Source organism: Caretta caretta, chromosome 10 (genome assembly GCF_965140235.1).
Source record: "Caretta caretta isolate rCarCar2 chromosome 10, rCarCar1.hap1, whole genome shotgun sequence".
In the NCBI taxonomy this organism is placed as follows: Eukaryota; Metazoa; Chordata; order Testudines; family Cheloniidae; genus Caretta; species Caretta caretta.
The window spans coordinates 54422641-54443771 of record NC_134215.1 but is presented as its reverse complement, the minus strand read 5'-3'; the positions used below and the strand labels follow the sequence as shown (position 1 = coordinate 54443771).

The window sequence follows — 21131 nt, the reverse complement described above, 5'->3', positions numbered from 1 at the left end:
AAGTTCATCCATTAAGTTCTGAGACCCTTTAAGCCGTACTATATTAGTAGAATTAGTTTTAAAAGAACATGTTTCTAGTGATTGGTTCACATGAGATCATATTAACATCAGGCATAGGGGCAAGTGGCCCATACTGCCCAAGGAGCATACAAACATAAATATGCTGTAGAGGCAGGATGAATGTCTGGCTGGCTCAGGTTGAAGTGCTAACTATACTGCAGTTGATAGCCTTTGTTCTAAAGGGGCACAATTTCAGTTTAACAGGTTATTGGAAAAGTTTTACAAATAAAAAGAAAATCTCTCACCTTGGAAAGTCTTCATCTTGCCACTCTTCCTTAAATTCAACACCTTCCATCCTCAGCCTTGCCTCAGTAGCTAATACAGACTCCTGGTGAGCCAAGAACTGTAGACAAGACATTTTAAAATGTTTAACACTGCCATGTTCTCTCCATTCCCACCCATCCACTCCAGAAACAGCATTTAAGTAGTGACAGTGCACTAGACACTCAAATGACAAATGAAGAACAGTCTATCCTAGAAGAGTAAGATAGTAAAAGATCAGACAGAAAGGCACTAGGAGGGAGAACAGCCTTATGGTTAAAACACTGGACTACAGTTCACGAGTTCTGCATTCAGTTTTGCCACAAATTTCCTGTGTGATGTTGGGTAAGAACCTACTCTGCCTCAGTATCCCATTTTTAAAATAGAGATAGACTTGTCTATCTCACAGGGATGTTGTGAGGATCTGATGTTTTGGGAGATACTCAGAGAGGAATGGAATAGTATAAGTACCTACAAAGATCAAATGGAGATTACTTTTTTTTTTTTTTTTAAATTGGGATGTTGAGATGTTGTCATGGGTTAGTGTTTGTGGGCCTTCAGTTTTCAGAAATCAGTTGACTGAAAACAGAGATCCTAGCACGCTGTTCCTAACATTGTGGGCAACATTATAAGAAATAAAGGAAACAATGAGAACGGCATGAATAGCAAGAGTGTAAGGGGAACAATGGGAAAAGAGACATCAGCAGATACACAAACTGCGGCAACATTATGCAGAGAACTAAAGAAAGGATGAGAGCATCAAGCTTGATTTGCTTAATGAAGAAGGAAGGCCACAGAAGAATGATATGAAGAGGGGGACATTTGATCATGGGACAATTATGATTTTGATAGATAAAACCAGTTCTCTTCAATGTCCCTGCCATGATAGTATTTCCCATTCCTGAAAGGTGAACAGTATATCTGAAGAACATACTTAAGTATTCTTTTTGGCCTGTCCATTTTAGTATCTAGTTGTAAAATAAAGCAAGAAATTAGTCTTCTGAATCACTGTTGGGCTGTGTGTCAGTTTCTGGTGTTCTAAATAAGATCCTATCTGCTGGATTTTGGAAGTTATCCTAGTCTTCAATAATAGTAAAATTCTGCTCTCACAGCCACAATCCAGCTTTCAAATCACACCTTGTCATCCCTACATGGACCTGCCTCACAGATGGGAGAGCAGAGTTTAGTCTACAGAACTGCAGAATGAAGGAATTAGAAGGGATATGAAAGAATGGACTACTTGCAATTAGTCACATGAAATGCTCCTGGGGAAGATTCCTGACACTAGCACCACATGGGAAATCTGGAAGCACAACTTGCTTAATTTTATGTCAGTCCCCTTGGCCCCCCCCCCCACCTTTTTTGGAAATTCTATTGGTTTAATTCAGCAAAATGAAAACTGATATTGAATACATAATCTTCTGTAATGCTGATGATTTCTTGGAATTAGCTCAGCACAGCTCACTGACAGTTTTAATATTGCTTTCTTTGTTCCTTCCTCTCCCCCCTGCCTTACTGCCATCATTGCAGTTTTATCTCAACATCTTACTTTCCAAGATGAACTTTCACCACCTTTTCCCCATGATGCCCCCCTAAACAGCAGCAATGGTGTAAAGGAAGGAAGCATTATATAGAAGATTTAAAACTACTTATTCAAATGTGGGAAACAAAGAACAGAAGATATGATTTTTTTTCAGTCTTTGCAGTGCCTTTCATTTCATCTCTGTTAGAGGTGGTACAATCAACTGAAAATCTGTAACGACTGATGGCTTTAAGACTTCTCTAGAATCTTTACCACAATTCCATCTCTGAAAACAGCATTTACTTAGCATGTAAACTTGAATCGTGATTTCATCAAAAATTACTAATGCAAATATTAAGCTGATACACCTCAGAGTTTAGTGATGAGCTGACAGCTTAAGGGATAATTGCCAAAATGAGAATTGAGGGAAAATGTTACATTGAAAACTTGAGAATCCTGGTAATTTTGCAAAGCCATACAATGTGTTTTGGACCTTGCTGATAATATAGATCAAACTGAACTAAAGGTTCTGGCCCAGTGAATTCATGTACTAATTTAAGTCCTCTCGGTAATACTTCAAAGCTTTTTATGCACCCCCATTAGATCCTCTTAATGATTTTGCTACTGTTTCTTTAGAATCTACAACTGATTGTAAATAAATCACAAGTCATATTTAGAAAACCAAGGGCAACATTTTTAATGTTGTGTACTTCTTCCCAGATGTTAGTAAGCTGACTTGTATAATTTAATGTCAAAGCTAGTTAAGAAAGACAAGAGGTTCTTGTATAGCTGATCTAAAGATTTCTTGTCATTCTGATTTCATAAAGGAAGAGTTCCTAAGTGAATCAAAACAATAGAGAATTCAGTCTTACCTGAAGAAAACTACTAGTTTTTATTTGTGAGGAAGTAAATCTACAAGAGATTTTATTCTTGATAGTTAACAAGAAAAGGAGATATCAATACTAAAGCACATTAAGCTTATCAGCTCCTCTCATGCTGGAGAGAGAGAAAGGAACTAAATGATTATCTTTATTTCCAGGATTTGTGCTCACCTTTGATGTCTGTGACTTTGTCAAAGGTGACCTACATATATATGACACTAACTGCTGGAGCCTTTAACCTTTATATCTAATATACAATTTATTATAACTTTATAAACATTATATGACTATGTTGATGAACTGCAGACTACAGCCAGGGTTAGGAATAATTTAACATGTCTGATTCAGAATATTTTCCTGGCATCTTTATAACTACGTCTCCTTTTTCATGTTAACTAATCTTGTTTTGTAAGCCACAACAAGAATGCAAACATTGCTTCAATGTGGGAAAATATCACCTGTATATTTTTAAATTAATATTTGCTCATTGAAGCTTCCATAAGCTCCTGGCATTTTTGCAGGAGCAGTCCAAATCAGGTGCCCAATCTGGACAAAAGTCATTCCGCAATTTAGGCCAGAGAGATAGAATACTATCAATACAAAAGGTAAAGCACCTGCACAAGAGGTGCTTTAAAAAAAAAGTTCTGCAAGAACTAAAAGTGTGAAAGGGTCAAATCAGCATCTCTATAACGTTTCCACTTGCAAACAGTTTCAATCATCTATTGCTTTGCCACATATCTATATGGCATCTATTCCTTCAAGCTGACCCAGATGTTGGATATTACATAGTTAATTTACTAACAAGTACAACATGTTCGGTTAAAAACCCCCAAGAGATGCTCTAGCAGGCTGAACCTTGTAGGGAGACACTTTGCTAAGTGTCACAAGTCAACCCACAGTGTCCAGCCAAATACTTTTATGGCAGACAGCACTGAAGTGTCTCACCTGAAAATGAGAATATGAACTGAGAATGATTAGTACTAGTAACTATGAAGATTATTATATCAAATAAGTTTCACTTGCTAGCTGTCTCCTAATTGTTCTGCTGGTAATTGGTTAATACTTATGAGGAAACTGTGCACCAGTTAGGTTTTGAAAAAATGTCAAGTATTATTGTAAGATATTAATAGCTTTTAGTAAACTGGATTACATCAATCCATTATTGCCACAAACTATCAAACAATAGAAATCTCCCAGTAATTCTGGAAATGGTAATGAAGTTATTCTCTTCTGTCTCAGACGAAATTAAGCAAAGTCTTATGGTCTAGTTTGATTTTGAACAGTGCCTTAAAGGTTTATTGGAATTCCACATTTATCTCAAAATTAGAACATTTTTTCAGATAGTTAATTTTTTTTTAAAGCAAATTCACTCTGGGACATTCAAATGAAGCTGTGTTGTTCTTTCAGGCTCACACATCACCAGTAACAAGGAGTCACAAACAGAATCCAGCTCAGAATCTCATAGCTATGTTGATTTTACAGGATTGACAGGAGTTTGCTGCAGTAAGAACTTATCACTGAAGAAAGCATGAAATGCACAAGAGTCAAATTTATTGATTAAGAAGGTGCCATTGGACTGCACTTTGAGTTACATACCACCACAATGGAGAATAAACTTTAAATCTGATCACGCAGCTAAAGCAGCCAGACTATATAAAGGGCTAAATTGCCAGAAAACTGTTTTGTTAATTCTTATTAAAAGGCACACAAGAAGTGATGGCCCTCCTACACCGAAACAAGAACCATCAATGTACAAAATGTACAGTCTTCTCCATTCCTGAATGGCATACAACCACTGGTAGATGCAAAAATTTTCTGCACTGTTTGAATCACAAACAATCCCCATGACATAAAACCAATTTCTACATTCGCTACAATTATTTTTAAGAGCTACTGATTTTATGTAGCACAGCAATGTCAAGTAGACAAAACTGCAGAGCGAGACCAAAAGATAATTAATATGATTCATTTAGCCAATGAGCAAACTCTCAATAGCTACCCCTTGAAGAAAGCAGTGCACTTTCACCTGAAAATTCAGCTGTGTTGGCTACAACTTTATCACCACAGTTCAGTTACATCTGAGACACTAGTTTCTTAAACATGTACTCCAGAGGGTTCACTCTCCAGGTCATGACAAACTTCCCTCTACAGTTCTAAAAAGTCATGACATAGCTCCTGGTGCTTGAGTCAAAATATTTTCCTTATAAGGTTTAGCCTCTGTTACATGTTGAAACTGGACACTAACAAATCAGTATCTCCTAATTAATTAAGTGATCAATGTTTCTAATAGACAGTAAATATCAAACATTTGGAAGAAAGTTACATGATTGGAGCTAGACATTCCTATCAATAAGGGCAGGTACATTTTGAACACGGCCTTTTCCATAGGAGTATTTCTCTTCTGGAGAACCTAACTCAGTCAAAATATTTCTCAATATAGACTGCAGAACAGAAGACTATATACAAAGGGAAGGTTTTGTAAGAGTAACAACCAGCAGAGAATACTTTGTGTAGAGTAAAAAGATAAGAACAATCAAGGTTAATGAGAGAAAAGTGGAAAGAGCCCGCTTTAACGTGAAAATAAAAGATAATTAGAAATTAAAAAGAATAGGGGAGATTAAGAAATGAGAAACTCACGTCCATGCAGTTCCTAACGTGGCACTTTCAGATGATGCTTTTTAAGAGACTGTATACACTGCATTGACATTTAAAATCCCAAATACCATGAGCAAGTTTTCCTCTCACTACATGTGTGGAGTATGCTGTGTATCAGCTGACAACTGTTCTTTACCTCAGAGGTTGCTGCATTTCAATGGGCAAGCAATCCCTGTGTGTACACATTTTATGAGACATTTGGATAAACTTGAAAGATATTACTTAAGTATGTAACATGAACAGGATTTGAACATTTGCTCAAGATGCAAAAGTTTAGAAGTTATTCTATAAAAGAACTTCCCAGATCTATTAACTAGGCAGGAGCAGAGAGATGATTGCAACTGGATTCTTATCAGCAATATTCTATTCACTGATGAACATGTAGCTATATTTAAGAAGCAGGTATTTTTAAGGACTGTGTAACACAATTGTAAGTCATTTACAAGAACAATTTCAAGCCCTGCATAAGATATTGTCTGCAAAATACATGCTGATTTAAGGGAAGATCAAATTTTGGGTCAACTAAACTTCAGTATCTCTTTAAACATTCATTCAGATTAAACAGTCAAGATAGACAAAACAGTCTAAGTGAAGCTTCATGCATGAAAGCACTATCATCTAGAAGCTACAAGAACATGAAACTAATAACAGGAGTAATAAGCAGCATCAGTTTGAAGGAAGTCAGAATATTGCTGACTCGCGAATTAGCTACAGAATAATTTGACACATTTTGCTCACAAATGCTTACAAAGCAGAAAAAAAGAGAGCCCACTACTACAATTTCTGCTTATGCAGTTTCTAAACAAAAATCTTCAGTACATGATCCCTAACCTGCTGCTCTAACAGTGTTGGACCCACTATGTTATTTTATCTCCTAACTTACTTCCTTAACAAAGCACCTCAACCTATATTTTTATTTCAGTAATAGAAGAACAAATTAAAATTAAACTTAGCTATGTTTAGTATGCCCTGATAATGCAGTTCACGCTCAGACAAAGTTTTAAGGAAAGACTGGGGGGAAAAACCAATAATTTTTCTCTGGTTCTCACCCACTCCTCCCCACAAGCAGCCACAAGTACTTCTTTTCTTCTTGGAACAGTGAGCTTCGTTTTCTTTCAATACCTGTCCATCACTTTACCTGTATAATTAATTGAAGCTTGATCTCTTAGAAGCTAAGTTTGCTATATAGATAGCTACAGTAATGAAGGTCAGACAACTTCCAAGAGATGAAATTCACATCACATGGCTGGTGTGCAGTTCTGCTCCCTTACAAGAGCCAAAGTTTGGCTTTTCAGTGACTTTCATATTCCAGGTGTCCCAAAGCACACAAATTTGGATGTCAAAACCAGATTTTCTGCACAGGAAAGTATCATTAAAATCCAATTCTTACTCTTTTGATAGAGGCAGTAGCAGCATTAATGTTTCAAAATTAAATATACAATTGTTATTTGAAGGTCCATTTCTAGAATCTATGGACAAAAACACTTGGCCACTGACACGGTAACAATATATCAGTTTGTTTCATAGTTTGGAGTATCAGTAAATCAGCTATAGATTGAGTCTTCACATCCTATCCATTACCATCTCATTGTTTGAGGCAGGTCCTTTAGATCAGGGTTCAAATAAACTAGCAAACCAATATAGTAAAGTTTGCCTTCCTACTGCCCTTGCTTAACCTGGTTTGTGGTTAAGTAGCTCAGATCAATAGAACTAGAGATTGGACACCTATCCAAGTACTAAAAAACAAAAAACCTTGGTACAGCGTCCTTCCTCTCTTTGGAATCTATACCACAGTTGGTTCTATAGTTAAAACTAGAGACCATCAGAAGTCATAAGATTCACAAGCAAACAGCAGTTGTTTGTACAAAATTAAGAGTGTGGTACAAGGAAGAGGACTTTATACATTCAGTCCTGGATCAGCATAGGATCACTTGGAAGTAGCGGTAGCTTTAAAGTACATCTTCTGAACCAATATGGCTAGAATTAAATATTGTATAACAGAAACTAGACAGTCTTATCTTTCCACATGTATAGAGCATTCATTTCTAGCCCTAGCAAGCCCTAATGATCTTAGTCACTACCTTGTCAACAACTTGATGCTAAAGGATTATGCATCATGTTGGATGGAGTTCAATCTTTCAGATCAGTAAATCCATTCCATTCTAACACTAGCAGTGATTTTAAAGTGACTTCACAGCAAGACAGGATGTGTGGTGGATTAACAGTAATGGCTTCAGGTGTAGTAAGTTTTTCTAAGTACTGGCCCTGGACCAATGATCAGATAAAAAGTTCTATTTTCGGTTTAGAAAAATTGTTAACTTTTAGTTCCAATCTCTTTTGATCACTTATACTATCTAGAAAACACTGCTTTACATTTTTCCACAGCGCCACAAGTACTCCTTTTCTTTTTGCGAATACAGACTAACACGGCTGTTCCTCTGAAACCTAACATTAAGTTAGTTATCTTACCAGCTAAGCATGAAATTTCAGTTCAAGTTGCCTTTAAAATTTATAAACTTTTTGTAACGACAACAACATCATTTTCAGCTTTGGTAACACTTTCAGAAGAACTGTGACTAGAAAGAAAAGGAGTACTTGTGGCACCTTAGAGACTAACCAACTTATTTGAGCATAAGCTTTCGTGAGCTACAGCTCACTTCATCGGACGCATACTGTGGAAAATACAGAAGATGTTCTTATACGTAAAAACTGAAAAAAAGGGTGTTTACCACTACAAAAAGTTCTCTCTCCCCCCACCCCACTCTCCTGCTGGTAATAGCTTATCTAAAGTGATCACTCTCCTTACAATGTGTATGATAATCAAGGTGGGCCATTACCAGCACAAATCCAGGGTTTAACAAGAACGTGGGGAGGGGGGGAGGGGGGGTGTAGGTAGGACAAAACAAGAGGAAATAGGTTACCTTGCATAATGACTTGTAAGGAGAGTGATCACTTTAGATAAGCTATTACCAGCAGGAGAGTGCGGTGGGAGGAGAGAAAACCTTTTGTAGTGGTAAACACCCATTTTTTCATGGTTTGTATGTATAAGAACATCTTCTGTATTTTCCACAGTATACATCCAATGAAGTGAGCTGTAGCTCACAAAAGCTTATGCTCAAATAAATTGGTTAGTCTCTAAGGTGCCACAAGTACTCCTGTTCTTTTTGTGAATACAGACTAACATGGCTGTTACTCTGAAACCTGTGACTAGAAAAATAGCATTTCCAAATTCAACCAAGTGGCAGAGAGTTACCCAAATTAAAACACCATTATATGTTTTACTGCACCTGAGCAAAACCCTGTTTGAATTGCTTGTAAGTTTGTGACATGAGGTTAAAAAAAAAAATGAAATAACCATTAATCTTTATCAAGTACTAACTACCTGTTAAGTTTCAAGTCCTTCCCACCCTTCAGAAAGTAATAAAAATGCCTTGCTTCATAAGCATCTTGTAACTCTAAAAATAGCTTTCACTGATGAGGAAATTGCATTAAATTCCATTTCGTAATAGCAATACTGAACTCTAGGTAATGCACTGTACAGCAGTTATTGCTTTAAGTTGGGTAAAGGCACTTTGGCTTTGTGCCTCAGAATATAGCCCAAGGCATTATAATCATCTTGAAGCTCACCACCTAGAATGTCTTATTGCTTAATAAACCAATCATTTAAGGTGGCTAACAAGAACACAGCTGTGCAATTAACAGACTTGACACCAGATTAAGCACAGATATGCTGGAAGAGATGGAGTTGTTTATGAATTTTATGCTGAAAATACTGTTAGAAGATTAGTAGTAATCACTTTAAATCAACATAATGATCATTAGTGTTTATCAAATCATTAGTACAAAGAACTTCTACTTGGAAAACAGAGGAGAGAGTTGCAAGTTGTATGTACTCACCTACCCTGGTAGTTTCCACTGAAGAAACTTGGGCAAAACTGAAAAACATCTTAAGTGTCTGTTTCAGTTGTTAAATACATGTGATAATGCAGCCACTCTGTATCTATAGCCTAACTAAACACAATCATCATTTAAAGAAAGATTTAGAGTTCAGCCAGCAGTTCCTCAACTGTGATCCACCACGATTTGATTCATACATGGTGCTGGGCTCCTCCTCGTTTCCAACTATTAAAATACGCTAGAAGTTAACACTAATTTCTTTCCTCATATTACTTTTTGATGTATGCAACTGTTCTAGTTGGGATACAGTTATTTAATATTCAATGGCAGGGGTAATCCATTAAATCATGAGGGAAGAGAAGGTGGTCCATGAGACTAGTTTCTGAAAAAAATTGGGAAACCTACATTAATACAAGGCCAGTGGAGTTTTGAGCAACTTCTATTGCTGTGCTGTGTAGAGAGCAAGAACGTAAGCATTCAGCTGAAGTTTGAAAAAAATTTAAGTGAATTTAGTATTCCAGGGGCCAATAGATTGAACCTAGCTCACTATTTCCTGTAAGTTAGTGTGGTGTATCCATCTAAATATTCAGAACCTGTTACTATAAAAATTGGGACAGCCAACATTTATCTATTTTAATCTAGCAATCAACCCAGGATTTTATTTTTATTTTTTTGTCAGTTTTGACAAAAAAGGAAGCTCAAGATTAACAAGTTTCATCTTTTCTGCAGGGTAAACACTAGAAGCTGTTCCTACTCTCAACAGCTACATTTTGGAAATAAGGGGTTGTCTGTTCATATGATAGTAAAGCACTGACCACGCTCTGAACTTTGTGATATCGTTCTGTTCTGCCTGCTGCCTGTTGAATTGACCGCATATTAAAGAACACACTCCACACCAATTCAAAATATGATTTTTGTATGTTTCAATCAAACCTACTCACAAGAACAGAGTAAGACTGAGCGGGAGGAACAACTCTGATATCATAATCAATAAGGCTGACAAAGGAGGTGCTGTCGTTATCATGAATAAGTTGGAATATGAACAAGAGGCTGCTGGGCAGCTCTCTAACTCTCCTACAGGCCATTATCCTCTGATCCCACTAAGGATTACCAAAAGAAATTACACCATCTGCTCAAGAAACAGATCTGTGCAGACACATGCCTAGAACCCTGACCAGGGGCATTCTATCTGCTTCCCAAGATCCATAAGCCTGGGAATCCTGGTCGCCCCATCATCTCAGGCATTGGCACCCTGACAGCAGGACTGTCTGGCTATGCAGACTCTCTCCTCAGGCCCTACGCTACCAGCACTCCCAGCTATCTTCGAGACACCACTGACTTTCTGAGGAAACTACAATCCATCGGTGATCTTCCAGAAAACACCCTCCTGGCCACTATGGATGTAGAAGCCCTCTACACCAACATTCCACACAAAGATGGACTACAAGCCGTCAGGAACAGTATCTCCAGTAATGTCACAGCAGATCTGGTGGCTGACCTTTGTGACTTTGTCCTCACCCACAAGTATTTCATGTTTGGGAACAACGTATACCTTTAAGTCAGCGGCACTGCTATGGGTACCCGCATGGCCCCACAGTATGGTAACATATTTATGGCTGACTTAGAACAACGCTTCCTTAGCTCTCGTCCCCTAACACCCCTACTCTACTTGTGCTACATTGATAACATCTTCATCATCTGGACCCATGGAAAAGAAGCCCTTGAGGAACTCCACCATGATTTCAACAATTTCCATCCCATCATCAACCTCAGCCTGGACCAGTCCACACAAGAGATCCACTTCCTGGACACTACAGTGCTAATAAGCGATGGTCACATAAACACCACCCTATACCGGAAACCTACTGACCGCTATACTTACCTACATGCCTCCAGCTTCCATCCAGGCCAGCTCAGACTTGTGCAGTATTTCTGGGTGACACCCCCGGACAGACTGGCATCAGCACTGCCGAGCCTCTTCACTGGCCTGTCAAGGGTCATCAGCTGTACAATGAGCCCATGAAAAGAACCAAGGGGATACAGCTATTGAGTCAGCAAGACATGCAGGGGTATGCCTGTGTACTGAGACCTCCAGGGCTTTTCCATGCCATGTGCTGTGAAGCTTGTGTTTGGGACACAGGAAGTACAAGCCACAATGCAAAGGGAATAGAAAGGGCAGCTGCATCATCTTCATTTTCTCTTCAATCCCTCTTCCTACCTCTGGAGCAACTTCTCTGCAAACTGAAGCCTTGAACAAAGGACTGAATGACCCATCCAAGCTGTGGATGTGTTCCAGACGGACTTTCAAGCCAGGAACTCACCAATACTGTGAAGAACCCGATCTATAGATTTCTGAATGTATCTGACCTTTCCTTCTTTCCTTTAGTTTAGAGGCTAAAGGATTGGCTGGCAGCCTGGTATTTTGGGTAAGATCCAAACCTTTTTTTTAAGGTCAGGCTTGACAAAGCCCTGGCTGGGATGATTTAATTGGGGATTGGTCCTGCTTTGAGCAGGGGGTTGGACTAGATGACCTCCTGAGGTCCCTTCCAACCCTGAGATTCTATGATTCTATGATTCAAACACCATACGATCCATTGTCTACAGCCAAGCTCTAAGATACAACCGCATTTGCTCCCATTCCTCAGACAGAGACAAACACCTACAAGATCTCTATCAAGCATTCTTAAAACTACAATACCCACCCGTTGAAGTGAAAAAACAGAACAAACAGAGCCCGAAGAGTACCCAGAAGTCACCTACTACAGGACAGGCCCAACAAAGAAAACAACAGAATGCCACTAGCTGTCACCTTCAGCCCCCAGCTAAAACCGCTCCAGCGCATCATCAAAGATTTACGACCTATCCTGAAAAATGATCCCTCACTCTCACAGATCTTGGGAGACAGACCAGTCCTCCCTTACAGACAGCCCCCCAACCTGAAGCAAATACTCTTCAGCAACCACACACCACATAACAAAAACACTAACCCAGGAACCTATCCTTGCAACAAAGCCCGATGCCAACTCTGTCCACATATTTATTCAAGTGACACCATCATAGGACCTAATCACATTAGCCATGCTATCAGGGGCTCGTTCATCTGCACATCTACCAATGTGATATATGCCATCATTCACCAGCAATGCCCTTCTGCCATGTACATTGGCCAAACCGGACAGTCTCTACGCAAAAGAATAAATGGACACAAATCTGACATCAGGAATCATAACATTAAAAAACCGGTAGGAGAACACTTCAAGCTCTCTGGCCACTCAGTAAAAGATTTAAGGGTGGCAATTTTGCAACAGAAAAGCTTCTAAAACAGATGAGAAACCGCTGAACTTGAATTAATATGCAAACTAGATACCATTAACTTGGGTTTGAATAAAGACTGGGAGTGGCTGGGTCATTACACATATTGAATCTATTTCCTTAAGTAACCTCACACCTTTCTTGTCAACTGTCTAAATGGGCCATCTTGATTATCACTACAAAAGTTTTTTTCTCCTGCTGATAATAGCTCATCTTAACTAATTAGCCTTTCACAGTTTGTACGGTAACTTCCAACTTACCTGCACGTGTATATCTTACTACAAGTTTCATTCTAGGCATCCGATGACGTGGGCTCTAGCCCACGAAAGCTTATGCTCTAATAAGTTTCTTAGTCTCCCATAAGTCCTCCTTTTCTTTTTGCGGAAACAGCCTAACACAGCTGCTACTCTGAAAGCAAAACACAGCTGGGAGGGGGAGGGATAGCTCAGTGGTTTGAGGTTTGGCCTGCTAAACCCAGAGTTGTGAGTTCAATCCTTGAGGGGGCCATTTAGGGATACGGGGCAAAAATTGGGGATTGGTCCTGCTTTGAGCAGCGGGTTGGATTAGATGGCCTCCTGAGGTCCCTTCCAACCCTGATATTCTATGAATCTATGAACCTAACTAATGATCTAGTACACATAACAGCTTTGCTTTTGAGATTTTATGTTAGATACGGTTATTACTGCAGTTTCATACAGTAGTTTAAGGTATACGTTACTGTAAAAGCATATCAAAGGCCAGTTCCTACCTCCAAACTTAGAGAAAGGGCGCCCAACAAAGAGCCTGGGCAGCCCAACTGAACCGTGGCCAAGGCTAGTTACACTTACCAAGTACGACGTTATCCTAAGCCACACGCCGCAGGCCACTGAGCGGCCGGCCAGAGACAGAGCAACCCCCCCGCCCCGCCCCGCCCCGCCCTGCCCTGCCCTGCCCCTGCTCGGGGGATGACCCAAGAACGGGGCCGCCCTCCAACAATGAGCAAGGGACTGCCCAGCCGCCCCAGCACCCCCCGCCTCAGTCACACCCCTCCAGGGGGCTCCTCTCTCCTCCCGTCCTCGCCGAGCTAGCAAGAGCAACTGGCCTCTCCCGCTCCCCGGCCCCCACCCCCGCCGCCCGGGCAGCCCCTCCTCAGCCACAGCGGCGTCTCCCAGCCCCTTGGGGGCTTCCGCCGCTCCGGCGGCGGGCGCGGGACGTACCGAACGGGGAATAAATCCTTCCAGGCGGCGGCTCCGAGTCGCCCGGGGCAGCGGAGAGACCCCAACGCCTCCCGGCCCCACCACCGCCCTGACCCGGAACCGGATAGGAGGGGCGATGGGAGGAAGCAGAGGCCGGAGAGCGGCGGGTCATACGGCCCCGCGGGGGGAAACGGCCCGAGGCGTTGCACATGGGGCGCATGCGCAGCGAGTTCCGACCCAACCACCTCGGGCCGCGGGGAGAGCGAGATGGACGCTGCTGAGAAGCGAGGCGCCGAGCCCCGCCAGTGGACGTGCGGGGGCATCGGCCGCCTCGCTACAGGATGGGGCCCCTGGGCGGGCGGCGCTGTGCGTCCCCCTAGCCAGGCAGCTGCCGGAGGAGGGAGGCTGGGCACGCCCCCCGGGGCCCCGTTTGACAGGGGTTGAGGCAATGAACGCCCCAGTGGGCTGCACTGGGAATTAGGCACCAAACTCCCATTGCAGAGCTGGGCCTCAGCCGCTGGGGTCTCCAGCCCTATCTATAAACAGGGCCCCGCGTCACATGGAGGGGAGGGGCTCCTGTACCCTGCTGGCAGGGGTGCTGGAACCACGTGTAAGTGGGGGTGCTGAGAGCCCTTGAACCAAAGTGTAAACCCTGTACAAGCTGGAAACCACTTCAAATCAGGGGGTGCAGCAGCACCCCTAGTTCCAACACCCATCCATGTGTCCCATCCATCCTTCAAATCAGGGGGTGTATCAGTGCCAAGGGCAGGTAGCTAGGAGTCAGGCTGGCTCCAGTCTTCACAGGGATGAAGCCGCTTCTCTCCCATCGAAATCAGGGAGAATGAAGCACCTAAATACCTTGGAGGATCTGGGTCTTGGTGCTCTATTCTCTACCCAAGCCCCAGGGGACTTTGTGACTGAAAAGCAGTAACAAGGCTCGGTGCTTATCATGCCAGTGAGAAATTATTCCCTATACTGCACATCAATTTAATAATAAAATTATAAACATTTACCAAAACGAAAAAAAAAGCAATGTGTCAAAGCAATGTACAAAGTCTTGTACCTCTAGAAGCTGGAGGTTCATATGAGGCTAGTGCTGTCTACCTTCAAGGCGTGGGGCAAGTCCCACTTCTTCACAAAAGCATTTTCCAAAGGATGAAGTGTCCCTGCCTTGCCCCTCCAAAAAAGCAAATAAACAAAAATCACCACTGGAAAAAAGAGTAGTGGTCCATGCTCCATTCAGACAAATCTAAATAAATGCATCCACAAAGCATTTTGATGTGTGCTTTAGAAATGTGTGTAATTATTCTCAAAAGAGGACGGGCTCTTTTCCATAGAAAGGAAAAGTTTCTACATATTGATATGTATCAAGGTTATAATTTTTAAAATAGCCACACACTTGGAAAATAAAAAATTAAGATGTTTCAGTGGGTCAGGAGCTGCATCCAGAATGTCCTCCTACTGCATGAAATAATGTTTTGCAATTGCATTTTGAGGAAAGGAGAAATACAAATACAGGTATTTAGCCAAAAAGTCGTCTTCATCATTATCACATTCCTTTCTTGTGGTGGTGGACAGGGGAGACCGGGTCGAGGAAAAGGAAAACTGCTCAATTGGCTGGTGGCTAGAACTGGGTCTGAAAATCAGGATATCTGTATTCTATTCTGCTTCTGGTGCTGACTGTGTTCTTGGGCAAGTCAGTTCAGCTTTCCTATTTGTAAAATCGAGAGAATACCTACATCAGAGATGATATGTGACACTTGTGCCAAAATTATCAAATTTGGGTCCCAAAAGTTAGGCACCTAAATCCTTTCGGTAAATAAGTGGCCTAATTTTTTAGAACTGCAGAGTCTCAATGTATACTTTTGAAGTCAAAGGAACAGGAGGGAACTCAGCACTAAGTCATAGCTAATTTAACTTAAAGTTAACTCACATTTAAAAACTGCCTTGAGATCTTTGGACTTCAACCATTTTAGATGGCTAGCTAAAACACTTATGCCACTGCTATATTAATCATAAACCTTTACAGAAGTTACATTTTTCTGACCACGCACATAGATCCAACTAGGACACTGATCTATTACCACATTATCCTCCACCCTTTCAACATCTTCCCAGTGAAGTCACGTACCTTGCCTATCATAGACTTTGAGGTAGTCCTCCCACACAGGTCTTTATGCAAGAAAATCATTTTTGTCTGTAGTCTGTGTTCCAGCACAGGTGCAACTGCAGCATTGCTCTCAACAAGATAAAAATGCTAGTGTAAATGGGCTCAGGCATTTTTACCACCATGTCATGAAAACCTGATGAGCTCGCTTCCTTTCACATAAGCAGGTTTTCATAATGTTGGGTAAAAACTCCTGAGCACTGTTTACACGAACGCTTATATCATTTCTAACTGTGCAGCTGCACTGTTGCTAAAAATGGGTACAAACTTTTCTAGGGCAGGTGCAACGGAAGATTCAGATCAACACAATGTCACTCTCTCAGACTATTATACTGTGAGTGGTCAGATTTATAAAGAGCTCAGCACATTGCCACCATATTGCGGCAGCTGCTAACCCAGCCAGTTTCTCTTCACTTCCCCCACCCTAGGTTGCCAAGGCAAGGGTGGAAGGGTGCAAAAAAATGAAGTCTGTTTCAGGGCAAAGAGGAGGGTCAATATAGAACTGGGAATAAACAAGTAAGAATGAGGGGGAGAGATGGAGGAAAGAGGAGGGGGGAATGGATTTAAAGGTGTGGAGGAAGAGAGGAGCAATGAGCAGAGAAAAGTGAGAAAAGGAAAAAGAAGACAAAGATGAAGAAAAATATGACAGAGCACATAGACAAAAGAAGAGCAATTAATAAGGTAAGGTCCTGAGGGTGGTGACCACATTATCTTATGTGTTTGTACAGAGGTTAGCACCATGGGCCCTAATATATATTGGGGCCTACAGGCACTACCATCATATATATGTTTAGTAATCAAATAATAATTATAACTCAGAGCAAGAGATGGTTTAAATAAGGAAGAACTGCGTGTACAGATACAAGTTGAAAAATGCAAAAAAAGGCTGAGACTTGAAAAAAATAGCAAAAGAGACACAGATGGTAAATACTCACCTCCTACCTTGATTGTACATCCCCATTTTGATTCTGGGAAGGTGAGGACATCAAAGAACAAGTTGGATGGGCATTGCTTGGTTGTAAAGTGCACAGGGATACCTTTCTTCTTTCTCTGCCCCCATGTCCTTTATACACCTCCTTGAATGTCTGTCACACCATTGCTTGTGCACCTCACTTTGAAGTATCCTCCCATCCATACGATTCCAATGTTCCACACTGAAGATCCAGTCACCTTAGTTATTTGATCAGTTCCTATTGGCCCAATACATGAAGCATCTTCAGAACTGGGGGGGGGGGGGGGGGGGGGAAAGATTGCCTGTAGGCTGGTTTTCCAATGAGTCACTTGTCCAGGTATTGAAGACAGCCAGCTTGGGGCACTGTGAGCTTATTTGGAAAAAAAGACTCATTACCATTTGTGGAAGATTGGAGTCCTGAATAGCACAATATACTCTGCTATAGTAGAATATCCATGAGTACTATTGGAATTATGCCAGTCTCCTGGGGCTGAGCCCTGTAGTTCATAGAGCTCTATACCTCTTATTCTGGGACATTATACTGAAGGAAAGTGGAGATCCATCATTCAGGCTGTTAAATTCCAACACTGCTCAAGACCTACTTATAGGTCTAGTAGTTTTTATGTTTGAAAATCTTTACTTGTGGGCAAATATAAAAATCAAACCCAAATCTGTTGCAGGTTTCCATGTCACTATTCTTCTACCATGTTTATCTTAGGTAAGGTATAAGATCAGATTAATAACTGATACATTCTCTCATGGAGATTGTTCCCTGCACTTTCATGGATGGATGTAACAACATACAAAGTTTGGTTTTTTACCCCTATAAATAGGGCCCTACCAAATTCACAGGCCATTTGGGTCAATTTCACAGTCATGAGATTTAAAAAATCGTAAATTTCATTATTTCAGCTATTTAAATCTAAAATTTCACAGTGCTGTAATTGTAGGTGTCCTGACCCAAAAGGGGTTGTGTTGGGAGTCATAAGCCTATTCGGGGGTGGGTTGCGGCACTGCTACCCTTACCTCCGTGCTGCTGCTAGCAGCGGCCCTGCCTTTAGAACTGGGCAGCTGGAAAGCTGCAGGCCAGGAGCCCAGCTCTGAAGTCAGAGCTGCTGCCTGCAGAGCTGGGCCCTCAGTCAGCACCCACTATTCTCCAGCTGCCCCCTCTGAAGGCAGCAGTGCAGAACTAAAGGTGGCACGGTATGGTATTGCCACCCTTACTTCTGCACTGCTGCTGGCGGGGCACTGCCTTCAGAGCTGGGCGCCTGGCCAATAGCTGTTGCTCTCTGGCCACCCAGCTCTGAAGGCAGTGCAGAAGGAAGGGTGGCAATACCGCAACCACCCCTAAAATAACCTTGCGATCCCCCCCGCAACTCCCTTTTGGGTCAAGACTCCCAATTTGAGAAACACTGGTCTCCCCTGTATAATATAGGGTAAAAGCACACAAAAGACCAGATTTCATGAGGGGAGATCAGATTTCACAGTCCATGATGCGTTTTTCATGGCTGTGAATTTGGTAGGGCCCTACCTACAAATGACCACATGGTGATACCATTTTGGGACTCCATTTAAGACTAGTCAAAACTTTTCTATCAAAACGGTGTTTCAATTGAAGATTGGGTGATTTCTAAACAAGTATTTTCATGAAAAGTGTCTGCTTTCTGCAGAAATTTGAGTCTCCATTGAAAACTTTTCTTTTTTGGGCCAAAAGTTTTAATTTTTTGATGAAAAGTCAAAATTTTAAGTGGAAAGTTTTGATGAAATTTTTTCTTCCCCATAGGGGAAAAAATTTTGTTTTCTGACAAGCTCTAGAGTTTGCCATTTATGTCATGTAGTGTTTCACCTTCTCCACAAGGTGGCAAAAGATAGCTGGAAATCAATCAGGGTGTTCAAATGTAACCTAGAAAAGAAGCAAAGAAGGGGTCAGAACCAACTGCATAACAAATGTTGAATAACTCTAATTTTTAAACATCAGAAAGTTGTAAATACAAGCATATACTTACATGAAAAGTGTACCAAAAAGAACTAGTTTGTAAGAATAATGATGGGTCACAAATTTATCCTGCATGTTTGCAAAAACAACTGTTATACAAGTTTGGATGTGGGGTGATTTATGATTAATCTTTAGACTGATAATTGCCATTGAAAGCAACAATTTAAGACAATACGTACATTTGTGTGTGTTCTTCTTTTAAACATGGCAGTAATCTGTTTTTTTAAATACTTTGTTACAAAGAAGATAAAAACTGCCTCTGTGAGATGGTAAGTGTAAATAGCTCAGTAACCTAGGAATTTAGGAGTATTCAGTTGAAAGTCTGTGCCTGCTGGGCTGGACACGGAGAAATACCCTTGTTTGTTCCAGAGTTCTTATCTGAACAGGAATAGGATGAGTATTTCAGTTCAAAACATTGAAGAATGGCCTGGTGTTCGAGGCACTGAAATGGTGGTATTCAGGGAATTTGTGTTCAATTCCTGCCTCTGCCACAGATCTTGTGTGATCTTGGGCAAGTCACTTTGCATCTCTCTATGCCTCAGTTCCCCAACTGTGAAGTGAGGATACTATTGCTGCCTTTCTTCTACCTTGTCTGTTTAGACTGTCAGTTCTTTGGGGGCACAGATTGCCTCTTAATCTATGTACATAGAGTACCGAGCGTAAATGGGCTCCAATTTAGGTGCTATTGTGATATGGAATAAATGTGTAACATACCATACAATAATTTTCAGTGTGTAAGAGCTGGATAGGGTTTACAATCTGAACCACTTGTAGTATTTCTATAGGGCACAGAAGCAACTTATAGAAGCCCTGCATTTCTGCTACATAATCAGAGTTTCATTGCATTTTATATTAAAAAGAAATCTCACCCAATATTCATTTCCAGAACATATCGATTTAGTGGTACTTGTATTGGAATAGAAAACACAAATCTAACATCTGCCATTTCTGAATGGGGTTAAATCATCCTTCCCTGCACAACATTGAAGAAAATGAGCATTGTGCAGCAGGGATCAGATTAGCCCATACTGCAGAGAGTGTCTGAGCTGGCCCTTACATTTTTTAATACTTGGAACCATTTTTTCCCATCTGGGGTAGAGGATTATGAAGTGCAGGATTTAACAGGAGATCGAAAATTGGGGCCAGGATTTGGAGTACAAGACTTTGAGACGTGGGTTATGGAATACAGCAGCTCAGGCAAGTTGGGGTACACATATGGCATCATGAGTGGGAACTATATCATGGCAGAGGTTGGGTTATGGGTGGAGCTCTTGTGATGAGCAAACCTTGGAAGAGTATCACTAGTTTCTCCTTCCTCATTTGGCTCCTGCTACATAGACCTTCTCTGCAGGGGGTGAATGCCATCCTCCCAGCCAGACAGCAGATTGCTTTGAGTTGCATCCACTTTTTGTGTAGGCGGAGGGAGAGCTGTGCCTAGTCACTAGCCCTTGCTATGTTTCTATATACCCGAACCTTGTTCCAAAGCTCTCTAAGCTATTTTAGATTGAATCACTGAGGAGCATGGCATGCATGGGTTGTGAACATATTCTGTTCTCTGCAGGCCTTTCTACTGCACCCATCTCTGAAGTATCTGAGCATTGGACCTCCTCACCACAATTTTGCCCCTTTCCATGCAGTATGCCTGCACCTGTTCGACCTTTTGGTACATACCTGCAGAGAGGAGGACAGGCAGGAATCAGCCTAAGTAAGGAACAGCATCCTCATCAATGATTGACAGGATCTCATGCTTGACACTAGAGAAGTGAGAATATTATATATAATATATAAAAAGAAAGAATATTATATATACTATATAAAAATGATGAGAGAAAATAATTGAACCTTACCCTGTCAAGGAAATGTCTGTTATTCACATTCAGTAGAAAAACTATTCAGCCTGTTCTGTAGGAGGATTTGTAGCCACTGTAACAGATTTTCCCTATGGCTGCAAACAGCAAGGGTAGTGTGAGCCAGACTGGGGCATGTGGTTACAGTAAGCAACTGGAAGTCAGGAGACCTGTTTCCTATATCCAGCCTCTGCCGCTTCCAGCTGTGTGACTTAAGCCGGCCACTTAACTTTTGCTTCTCCATTTGTGAAATACTTACCTATTTCACAAAAGGTATTGTGAGCCTTATTATTTGTAAAGCAGTTTGAGATCCTCAGGTGAAAGGTGCTAAGTGCATTCTTCTTAATAATTTTTCACCACTCCTTCCTCAGGCAAAACTGCTATTGACTCTAATTTTTGCCTGAGT

At 41.2% G+C, this 21131-nt stretch overlaps 1 protein-coding gene and 1 long non-coding RNA gene across 7 annotated transcripts in view; both read right to left on the bottom strand.

Annotated features, from left to right (window-relative positions):
- The window catches only part of BNIP2 (BCL2 interacting protein 2), a 29989-nt gene extending 16097 nt beyond the window's left edge, over window positions 1-13892 (bottom strand). For 3 of the 6 annotated variants that reach the window (XM_075133015.1, XM_075133016.1, XM_075133017.1), the window contains exon 1: window positions 306-403. In XM_075133015.1, the coding sequence (XP_074989116.1) occupies window positions 306-355 (50 nt within the window). In that variant the 5' untranslated portion in view covers window positions 356-403. Of the gene's footprint in view, window positions 1-305; window positions 404-9276; window positions 9315-13415; window positions 13439-13784 lie in introns of those variants that run through there. The other 3 variants (XM_048867967.2, XM_048867966.2, XM_048867971.2) reach the window with 3 other exon arrangements.
- Window positions 13893-17169: 3277 nt separating this feature from the next.
- On the bottom strand, window positions 17170-20632 carry LOC142073490 (uncharacterized). Its single transcript, XR_012670376.1, has 3 exons — window positions 20550-20632; window positions 18729-18785; window positions 17170-17252 (listed from the first exon to the last, which is right to left on the bottom strand). It is a non-coding gene; the product is annotated as an uncharacterized LOC142073490 (long non-coding RNA).
- Window positions 20633-21131: the final 499 nt, after the last annotated feature.